General features: G+C 37.0%; 1 protein-coding gene across 4 annotated transcripts in view; it reads right to left on the bottom strand.

The window, feature by feature from the left end:
• CEP120 (centrosomal protein 120) overlaps positions 1–12,083 on the bottom strand; it is a 77,299-nt gene that overhangs the window by 43,773 nt on the left and 21,443 nt on the right. For 3 of the 4 annotated variants that reach the window (XM_037028760.1, XM_037028781.1, XM_037028771.1), the window contains 3 exons: positions 4,665–4,862; positions 2,395–2,622; positions 1,185–1,398 (listed from right to left, as the gene is read on the bottom strand). In XM_037028760.1, the coding sequence (XP_036884655.1) occupies positions 1,185–1,398; positions 2,395–2,622; positions 4,665–4,862 (640 nt within the window). The remainder of the gene's footprint in view (positions 1–1,184; positions 1,399–2,394; positions 2,623–4,664; positions 4,863–12,083) is intronic. The other variant, XM_037028790.1, reaches the window with a different exon arrangement.

Here is a 12,083-nt window from a genome sequence, read left to right as displayed (position 1 = left end):
CTAATGAAAAGCTAAAACTTGAAAAAACAGAGCCAGCTGGTCCAACCCTGTTACAGACCAGAGGTGTTCAGCAAGGGTCTCAGTCACACAGCAGCTCGCTGGCAAAGCTGTAATCCCACCCACATTCCTAACTCCTCACCCACCACTACCCCAGTTACTTACACTACTAAATGTAACAGTAGGCCCTTATGTGATGGATGGAAAACTTTCTAAAGCCAGATAAATACACATTTACAGGCTCTTTTTAGGATCAAAAATGATTAGTATGAGTTTACTATAAGAAACAGTAACCCCTTTAAAATTCCAATGTATTCAAGATATTCAATAATTTACTAGTTACAACTCTATCTGAAAGAACCAACATTTATTTATTAAAAAACTGTATACTGTTACATGTTTAAACTCCAGTCACCTTCAAAGTACTCTCCATTTGATGCAATGCACCTATCAAGATGTTTTTTTTCCACTGCCCAAAATAGTTTTTGTGCTTCTGACATTTTTTGTTTCACCTCTTCCGCACCAGCAAAATGTTTCCCTTTGAGGGCTTTTTCATCCAGGGAAACAAAACAGTTGCTCCGGATGAGAATGGGTGAATAAAGAGGGTGGGGCATGAGGGTCAAGCTAGTTTTGATCAAAAATTGCTGGGCACTCAGTGCAGTATGGGCAATGAAATGGGCAAACACACTGAAAGAATAAAAAAAATTCACTAAAGCCAAATGCAGCCTCTCACACCAGCAGCAGCTGGTATGTACACTGATACAGACGGGTTCCTGGAACACTCACTGAGGGGGAAGCCTGTACTACAAGGGGCCCACCCTCTAGAAGGTGCTTTGGGGTTTTTTGTTTTTTTTTGGTCCTCCACTATGTGAGTGTTCTAGAAACTGTTGTATAGACTTCTTTTTTTAAATTTAATCTTTATTGTATTTTTTCTCCTATATTCTTTAATTTCTTTTGAACAGGCTGCTATTTCTAGGACAAAAGTAAAAAGAAAAATGTTCTTATCATTCTGCAAGTTCTATAATGAAGTTAAATAGATTACAATTACAGTTATTTTTTTATACTGCTGCACATTATTAGTTCTCTAAAAAACTCAATTTTTACTTAGATCCCATGAAAAGATTCAGTCATTTATTTGATGGCTGCAAAGGCTATACCTAAAAGATCTGTTAAAAACAAAATCTTACCCTTTGGATTTGGTTTTGCGTCCTTATCATATTGTAAGCTTTCCACTTCACTTTCTGTTGCGTCATCTTTGGTTGGAGGTGACTGGTCATGAGGTGTAACAGGGGACACACTTGGTGATTTTGGCTCAGTGAGTTTCTCCTTTATGGGGGTTAAAACTCTCTTCTTTGAATGCGGTGGCTCATGTTCATTCTGGGTTTTTAACTCAATTAAAGACTAAAAACAATTTTTAAATAAAGTATAATTTGCAAAGAACTTTCCTTCACAATTAAGCAAAAAACTTGACGTTGACTTTTTAAAATATAAGCTTCCTTTCCCAGTCTGGATATTCCTAGTCTATTTTTCTTCATAATTTGCAAATTTTCTTATAGCATCTAGGACCAGAAAAAGGAAGATGAACAAGAAGGAAATATATCCAGAGCTACCTACCAAAATGCATCCTAGTGGGTTAGAGGGAACATTGGATAAAAGAAGTCAGGGATAGGTTTCCCTGGCAATGGTTATTCATACCAAGGCCTATACTACTTTAAAAATATATACACACCAATGTCTAGTATGATTTTCTTCCTCTCTTTTGGTCTACTACCCTCTAAAAATATATACACATATATTTCTTACGCTCTCACTTCAGTTTTTCTATCTTTAATTCATAAGCTATATAAACATCAATTATTTAAAAGAACAGGATGAAGTTGATTTGGGGATACAGTATATACAATAACAAACCATGTATGTTCAAATAAATGACAATCTCTGTTGCCTAAAGAGAGCATGGGGACTATAAAGCACTAGTGAACCAAGAAGCTCCTCTTAGCTCAGGTGAGTCTACTCCCCCTGCAATAACCCATTCATGCAGATTCCAAGAAACTAGGTCCAGAAAATGTCCTCTTTTGCTGGAGCTCCTTTTCTGCCATAGTCAGTGACTATGAGTTGGGGCGGGGGCTGATTTCTACCACATGAGAAGACTGTACCTAAAAAGCTTTGGGTAGTCACTTTTAAGCCATAGCAGTGGGAAAAAAAAAAAAAGTGTAGCAGTGCTTTTCAGAAATGTCTTTTCAGGAAGCAGGTATCACATGATGTAGGCTAATAATTAAGAATAATACATCATAAACACTTTCTCATGCTACGTAACTCTTCCAAAGCTCAACTTCTGTGAAGAATCATGCGTGAAACCGGGGAAGCTGCAGTAGGGGAAGGAGGGTCACTACTTGCCTGTGCATCTACGCCTTCTCTCTGCAGAGCCACAGACACTCCCAGAGTGGGGGCCAGCTCCACAGGAATGGGTGCAAGCTTTTGTTTGGCTCGGTTCGGAGGGTCAAGGGTAAAAGCCCCCTCCACGGTGACTGGGTGCTGGTTGATTTCTGTACTACCCTTTTTCAGTAATCCTGTCAAGGGTATTTCTGTACTGCCAAGTGACTGGTCTCCACAGCAGAGATGGATCTAATATGACAGGGAAATCAAGACAAGGTTTTATATTTCCTTCTTTCTCCTAAACTTTAAAAGTTATAAAACTTAACAAAAACTTGTGTTCCGTAGAAGGCAAGTATAATGCAGGTTAGGTTATCCTACTGACCTGCAGTGATTCCATAATACATTCTCATGAGACTGTTAAAATGGCTGATTAGGCACAACGTTTACCAAGAATGCCATGATAAGGCATTCACTTCTTTTTCATTTTTTCTTTCAGTACTGTATAATATATGGTGCACCCTTTTTTCCCCCGACTCTTTGGTGAGCTATGGTTACTTTAATATTTTACTATGCTATTTTACATATGCAAATTGTATCATATACATGAATTTAAATAGAAAACAAATACTTGAACAGTTTTTTCTAATTTCTAGTTCAATCCTAACTTAAACACATCTCTAAAAAATTAAGTTACTAGACCCAGCTATATTTAGAAATTAAAGAATCTCAAATAATTGTGTTTCATTCTGTTTTCTTGTTTTTCAGAGTTTATTTATAAAAAAATGCTTCACAGAAAAAGGTAAAGGAGAATACCCCTGGGATGGAATGTACTGTTCATCACTGATAGCTAAGCAAGACTTAGACATTACCACCTTTTTCAACAACACTGAAAAGGAAATGCCAAGTACATACATGTTCTATAACTATTCTTTTCCCTTACTGTATTGAAGCCATGGCAAACTTAGCACTCACAGAAACAATAAGCAATCACAACATGAAAGTATTTTTAGTTCTAACATCAGCAATATCTGTAACTTAGTCTTAATGTTATTAGGTGTGATGATTATAATGGACTGGAGAAAAGGAATTTTTATGACTTAAATGTTCTTGAGAACCAAACAAGTCAATACTTAGGTAAGAACTGATATATCAAATATAGAATAAAATTAAAGGTGGCTTTTCTCTGCATCTTATCATTTCATATAGCCTTCAGCTTTCTAAATATCTCAGATTTAACATAGTCACCTCTAAAACTTAGTTCTACTAAAATTCCTTAATGCTTCTTCTCACCTCCCACCCAAAACACAAGCCTGATCACTTCACTATAAATAAATGACTACCACATCCTATAGATGACTATCCCCTTTTAGGTTAATTTAATGCAATTGCAATAAAAATAGAACAGTAATTTCCACTAGGTAAGGTTCACTTTTGGAGTCCACTTTGAAATTAGTTTATAAAAACACCCAGTCAGCCCTGGCTGGTGTAGCTCAGTGGATTGAGCTCGGGCCTGTGAACCACACATTCGTAGTTCGATTCCCAGTCAGGGCACATGCCTGGGTTGCAGGCCAGTTCCCAGCAGGGGACTCATGAGAGGCAACCATACATTGATACTTCTCTCCTTCCCTTCCCCTCAAAGATAAATAAATAAAATCTTAAAAAAAAAACACCCATTCAAGGGCAGGTTTTAGAAAGCTATGTTATCTTTTTGCTTTTAAAAAAATATTTATTTATTTATTAGCGACAGGGAAGGGCAGGAGAAAGAAAGGGAGAAAAACATCAAGTGGTTGGCTGCCACCTGCACATGCCCTGACACGGGGACTGAACCTGCAATCCAGGCATGCGCCCCAGCTGAGAATCAAACCGGCAACCCTTTGCTTTGCGGGAGATGCCAACCAACTAAGCCTGACGAGTCGGAGCTCTCTTGCTTTAAGAGCAATGAGGAATATAAATTCTGAACTCTAAAGTGGGATCTTTGTGCTTACAGCTATCTCTACCAACAATAACGAAATCTCCCCTATGCTCACAGCTTTAAGTGTCAAGTATAATTTTTTTATTACAAAGGACTGATAACTGACATATCTCTTTTCACAATTAACTAGGAAGGCAGTAAATCTCTTAAAATTCTGAGATAACTATTATGCCATGACTTTACAAATCAGGATAATTCCTAAAAAATTAAAAGATGTGGCAGAAAAAATGACCTCCACTAGGTAAGATGATTTAGGTACCTTTCCAACGCTTAAAAATATCATCTGTAATTAAAAAAAATTTTTTTCTGCAGTACTTACCTGTAGTTTAGACTGAAGAGCCAGGTAAACACGAAGAATTTCTACACTGCTCCGTATTCGAACAGATGCTCTTTCTGGCTCAAAGTTTGGGTTGATCAAATCATTGAAGGGTTCATTTGTAACATCATTTCCCAGTAAAGAATAGTAAAAGAAAAACTCAGGCTGTCTTTCTGGAAGCTTCATGGTACATGGAATTAACTAGACATTTTTAAAATAATGGAAAAAAAAGGAGAATATTAATTTGTACCACTAAACATGCTCAGTATGTCTGATGAACTCCAAAAGTATTTGCAAAAATGTTAATGATTTTTTAATTTCAAGTCTTAAAAATCACTCAAAATGTCTAAATCTCTGCCAAATTTCATTCAAATTACTAGTTTAATTTTTAGAAGTTCATCTTAGAAGAGCACAGACAAAAATAATTTTACAGATTTATACTGCTTTAAAGTTAATATTTCATTCACCTGATCCATGAATACATTAAGTTCATTAAGAAGAAAATGGCCAAGTGTTTCACAATTGAGTTTTCCTTATTTCCACATACCCTAAAATCCTTTCCTTACTCTGCTATCCTCTTCATGAATGAGAGAAGGTTATTAAAAAATCTTAATCCAGGCTATTTAATATAATACCTTAGTACTGACTTTTGATAAAAAAGTGTTTAAGCCACTCTATCAAAATTTGGAGATGTGTAAATTAGCAATTGCTGAAGGATGCCTTATGTACTAGGAGTAATATTAAACTTGGTAGATTCATGGCCACATATGACACAGACACAGGATTCTTGTCCAATAAAATATAAAATAGCTTCTAACAGACCTTTAATGTCCATTAGAAAATTGTTAAAAATAACAATAAACTATAAACAACTCATTGGGAGATGCTCATCATCAGGAGATGGCTTAAATATATGAGGTCTGTCCAGAAAAATTCCATCCACTGTTAATATAGCGAGAATGGTTTGTAATACATCGATGTAACCTGGCAGCCAATGAGAGTGGACTGGAATATACATGCATGGACAATGACGGCTTCGCTGTAGTAGTCAGTGGGGGTGCAGATGTCATTACATGAGAACGTGTGGCCATTGCACTCAAAATGACTGAGGGAATAGAACAACAAATCTGCATCAAATTTTGTGTTAAGCTTGAACATTACTCTACAGAGGCTATTCAGATGATTCAGAAGGCCACAGCTATAGGCAACTGGTGATTGGCAGCTTCATCACAACAATGCACCAACTCATGCATCACGTTTCGTGCAGAGTTTTTTGGAAAACATCAAATCACCCAGGTGATTCAGCCCCCTTACAGCCCAGAGTTAGTGCCCTGGGACTTCTGGAAATTCCCACAACTAAAATCACCTTTGAAAAGGAAGAGATTTCAGACTAATACCATTGGGCAGCTGATGGCAACTGGGAGAACCATGTGAGGTCCCAGGGTGACTACTTTGAAGGGCACTGAGGTGTCATTGTCTTATGTACAATGTTTCTTGTATCTTGTATCATCTTCAGCAAATGTCTCTATTGTTCAAAGCACATGGCTAGATACTTTCTGGACAGACCTCGTATTAAGTAACCATACAGTGTCTCTGCTAAATGATGATATAATGACATGAAAGTTATCTGACATATAATGTTAGGTAAAAATGTTATATGAGAATTTGTATAGTTTATATAAAATTGCTATAACCACTTAGATTAAAACAGATTAAAATGAATTTAATTCATGTACTGAGCACATAGTAAACATTCAGTAGTTATTTTTTCAATGTAAAATATAAAGTAAAATAGGTGGTCAAGATAGCAGAATAGACAAAACCTTTGTACACCTCTTCCCATGACCATATAAAATCATAAAATAACCACCATAAGAAGCACACAAAGACTAACTGAACAGAATTCCTATGACTAAGGATGTAAAGAAGCTGTGTTGAGACTGGTGGGAGGGGCAGGCATGTGGAACAGGCAGGTCCCAGACCGAGAGGATAGCAGTTTAGAATCAGGAGGAATACCTCTACTGCAGAAGTCCCCACTGAGGAGCAAGGGGTCCCAGCCTTACCACTGGGCTCCCAAGCCCAGGACACCAGTACTGGGAAGAGAAGTCTCCATAACACTTGGCTGTGAAAACAAGGGGGAACTGTGTCTGAGAAAGACAATGGGTTGCTTAAAACCTAGGTGCTGCAAGTCTTAAAAAGCCTGACAACAGATTCACTTAGAAACTCACTTGCTTGGAGCTCCAGCACAGTGGCAGTAGCTCAAAGATCCTAGGGGGCATATGTGGAGGAACTGAAATGACTGGCTTCAGGGCGAGGGCTACAAGGCAGGGGTTCAGGCAGCTCTCTCTTGAGGACCTAAGTGTTGGTGGACACCACTGTTCCTTTGCAGAGCCTTCCCTTCGCCCACCCTCCAGCCAGCAGATACCAAATCTAATCTTTGCATCATCAACCTGGCTAACAGTGTTTGCCCCTCCCTGGTGATTCCCTATTCCCAGACCTGACCCAAACCACTTTCTGCAGCTTTTCCTCACCAGTGGCTTGCCTTGGCTCACACTGCACTTTCCTAAAACCTCTCAAAGGTCCACAAATCCCAAACAAGCAGCCCCTGACCTCCACAAGCCCTGTGCCTCTTGCTAAGCAGCCCCCAAGCCCAGCACTAGGGGTAGCCAGTCTCACTTTGCAGCATAACCACTCCCAGGAATCTTGAAGCCCAACAGAGGTGGCAACCAACTGCAGATCAAGTTGTAGCTCTTACCAAGTGGCTTTAGGCCAGGTACTGGCAGAAGTTGACCTTGGGTTGCATCAGAGCCCCTCACAAGATGCCTCAGAGGTAAAACACCCAGTAGCTGGCTTCAGGGCGAACCAGAGCACCACCCAATCACCTTCGCAAACACCACACCCAAAGGGCAGACTTGATATGCACCAGACTCCCACTAAAGCAAATCCTGCTACATAGAATCAACCTTTGCACACCGGCTCATCTGCTGCTGTCATAGCCAGTCAGCATAAGGATCAATCCCATATACTGACGTGCTTACCACAGTCAAGGCTCAACAGCAACAGGAAGGTACACACCACCCACACAAGGGACACCAGGAGCATCCGGCTTAGGTGACCAGGGAGACTGTGTCACTGGGCCCCACAGGTACCTACTATATAAGACCACCCTGCCATGACTAGGAGATGTAGTAGATCTACCTAATACACAGAAACAAACACAGGAAGCCAGCTAAAATGAGGAGACAAAGAAGCACACCACAAATGAAGAAGCAGAACAAAACTCTGGAAAAAGAACTAAACAAAATAAAGACAAGCACATTGACAAAACAGAATTCAAAACACTGTTTCTAAAGATGTTAAATGATTTCAGTGAGAACTTCAACAAAGATACAAAACATAACAATAGATATAGAAAACAAAACAGAACCAGTCAGATGTGAAGAATACAATAAGTAAAATGCAAAAATACCTTAGAGGGAATCAACAGTAGATTAGCTGAAACAGAGGATCAAACCAGTGATCTGGAAGATAAGGTAGTAGAAAACACCCAATCAGAACAGCAAAAAAGAAAAAAGAATTTAAAACATTAGGATAGCTTAAGGGATCTTGGGGATAACATCAAGCAAGCCAACATTTGCATCAAAGGGGTAAGAAAGTGCAACACATTAAAAAACCTATTTGAAGAAACAATGATTGAAAATTTTGCTAACCTGGTGATGGAAAAAGACATACAAATCCAGGAAGCACAGCGAGTTCCAAATGAGATGAACCCAAAAAGGCCCACTCCAAGACACACATAATGAAAATACCAATGGCTATAGACACAGAGAGATTTTTCTTCAAAGTAGCAAGAAAAAAGCAATCATTATATACAAGGGATAGTCAGCTGAATTCTCAACAGAAACTTTGCAGGCCAGAGAGATTGGCACAAAACATTCAAAGTAATGAAAAACAAGGCCCTACAACCAAGATTTGTGGGGTAGAGTAACCTATGAATTAAAGTACAGTTTCCAAAACAACAAAAAGCTAAAGGAATTCATTGCTTCTAAACCATTACTATAAGAAACATTAAAGGGACTTAAGAAAAAACAAGAGAAAAAACATGAATACGAAAATATTAGAAAAATATTCTCACTGATAAAAGCAAACAATATAAACAGTGGATCAACCAACTATAAAGCTAGTACAAAGGTTAAAATAGATTAGTATAAACACAGCTCAGTATATATGAAGTACACGGTACCTCCAAACCAAAAATCTGTAACAGAGATAAAACAATGAAGAGAAAGGAATCCAAACACAACACTATAGAAAGTTACTAACACACAAAAGACTAAGAAAGGAACAGAGGAGAACTACAAAAACAATCAGAAAACAATGAATAAAATGGCAATAATTACATACCTATCAATAATTACATTAAATGTAAAAGGAGTAAAGGGTTCAATCAAAAGACACAGGGTAGCCAAATAGATAAAATCACAAAACCTGTATATATGCTGCCTACCAACTTCAGACTGAAAGAAAAAGACTCACAGGAAAGGGATGGAAAAGATATTTAATGCAAATGGAGACAAACAAAAAAGGTGGGGTAGCAATACTTAGACAAAATCAGTTCAAAACAGGGCTGTAAGAAGAAATGAAGAAGGGTATTTCATAATGATAAATGGATCATTCCAACAATAGGCTATAACTCAGGTAAATATCTACAGACTCAACACAGAAGCACGTAAATATGTAAAGCAAATATTGGCAAACAAAAGGGGAGAGATCAACAGTAATACGGTCACATTAAGAGACTTTAAGACCTATTGACATCAATGAATAGATCAACTAGACAGAAAATCAACAAGGAAACAGTGGCCTTAAATGACCTTCCACCATATGACTGAAGTGATATTTTTAGGTAATTTCACCCCAAAACAAAATATACAGACTTTTCAAGTGCATATGGAATGTTTTCCAGCATAGACTACATGTCAGGCCACAAAGGAAGTCTCAATAAATTTAAGAAGATCAAAATCATTATCAAGCATCTTCATTGACAACAATAGCATGACACCAGAAAAACAATTATAAGAAGATAACTGAGAAACACATGCATAAGCTAAAAATATGCAACTAAATAATATGCAAGATAAGGAAACATATTTCAACATAATAAAGGCCCTATGTTACAAACCCATACCTAACGTCATACTCAATGGTGAAAAGCTAAAAGCTTTTTCTTTAAGATCAGGAACAACACAAGGATGTCCATTTTCGCCCTTTTTATTCAACATAGTATGGAAGTCCTGGCCACAGCAATGCAATGAGACAGAGAGAGAGAGAGCGAGCAAGCGAGAGAGAAAGGCATCCAAATTGAAAAAAAGGAAAACTCATTATTTGTAGATGACATGATACTATATTTAGAGAGAACCTTAAAATTCCAGCATAAACTATTAGAGTAATTGAACTGAGCAAAGTAGCAGTATACAAAATTAATATTCAGAAATAAATTGCATTTTTATGCACCAACAAAGAACTACCAAAAAGAGAAATAAAAAAATATTATCCCATTTACAACTGCTTCAAAAAGAATGAAATACATGGGAATAAATCCAACCAAGNAGAGAGAGAGAGAGAGAAAGGCATCCAAATTGAAAAAAAGGAAAACTCATTACTTGTAGATGACATGATACTATATTTAGAGAGAACCTTAAGATTCCAGCATAAACTATTAGAGTAATTGAACTGAGCAAAGTAGCAGTATACAAAATTAATATTCAGAAATAAATTGCATTTTTATGCACCAACAAAGAACTACCAAAAAGAGAAATAAAAAATATTATCCCATTTACAACTGCTTCGAAAAGAATGAAATACATGGGAATAAATCCAAGCAAGGAGGTACAAGATCCGTACTCAGAAAATGGTAAGACATGAAGAAACTGATGATACAAGTAGGATATACCATGTTCACGGATAGGAAGACTTAACATTGTTAAAATGTCCATACTACCCAAAGCAATCTACACACTCAACACAATCCCTATCAAAATGCCAACAGCATTTTACACAGAACTAGAACAAATAATCCTAAAACCAATATGGAACCACAAAAGACCCTAATAGCCAAAGCAATACTGAGAAAGTAGAACAAATTTGGAAGTATTGTACTACCTGATACCAAACTGCACTCAAAGGCTATATCGTAATCAAAACAGGATGGTACTGCTATAAAAATAAAAGAGACATACAGATCAATGGAACAGAACAGAAAGCCCAGAAATAAACTCAGCCCTGCCTGTATGGTCAATTGGTCTATGACAAAGGAGGTAAGACTATACAATGGTGTAAACACAGTCTCTTCAATAAATGGTGTTGGAAAAACTGATATATACATGTAAGAAAAATGAAACTAAGACCACTTTCTTATATAATATGTAGGAATAAATTCAAAATGAATTAAAGACTTAAATGTAATACCTGAAACCATAAAACTCCTAGAAGAAAAAATAGGCAGTAAACTCTTTGCCATCACTGTTAGTGATATTTTTTTAATATGTTCCTTGGGCAAGAGAAACAAAAGAAAATATTAATAAATGAGACAACATCAAACTAAACAACAAAGGAAAGTTTTTATACAACAAAGGAAACCTCAACAAAATGAAATGGCAATCCACTGAATAGAACGCATTCTTCAATGACATATCTAATAAGGGTTTAATATTTAAAACGTATAAGAAACTCATACAACTTAACAGCAAAATAACAAACAATCCAATTGAAAAATGGGCAGAGGACCTAAACAGACACTTCTCCAAAGAGGACATACAGATGCCAAGAAACCTATGCAAAGATACTCAACATCACTAATTATCACAGAAATGCAAATTAAAAACTACAATGAGTTGTCACCTCGTATTTGTCAGAATGGCCATCATCAATAAATCAACAAACAATGAGAGAAGCAAGGACATGAAGAAAAGAGAACCCTGGTGTACTGCTGGTGGGATTGTAAGTTGGTGCAGTCACTATGGAAAATAGTATAGAGGTTCTTCAGAAAATTAAAAATAGAACTACCATATGAGCCAGCAATTCCATTTCTAGGAATTTATCCGAAGAAATGCAAGACATTAACTCAAAAAGATACGTGCATCTCATGTTCGTTTAGCTTTTATTTACAATAGCTTAGATATGGAAACAATCTGAGTGGTCATCAATAGATGAATGGACAAAGATGTGGTACATACCTGATGAAATGTCACTCAGCCATAAAACAAAAAGAATGAAATCTTGCCATTTGCAACAACATAGACCTAGAGGGTATTATACTATGAGAAATAAGTCAGACAAAGAAAGACAAACACCACATGATTTCACTTATATGTGGAATATAAAAACCAAACAAGCCAAAAAGAAACAAATTCATAGATATAG

The sequence above is a fragment of the Sturnira hondurensis genome, unplaced genomic scaffold (assembly GCF_014824575.4).
Source record: "Sturnira hondurensis isolate 20B ecotype Veracruz unplaced genomic scaffold, ASM1482457v3 Scaffold0001509, whole genome shotgun sequence".
Taxonomy (NCBI): Eukaryota; Metazoa; Chordata; class Mammalia; order Chiroptera; family Phyllostomidae; genus Sturnira; species Sturnira hondurensis.
This window is presented reverse-complemented; position numbering and strand designations above follow the sequence as displayed.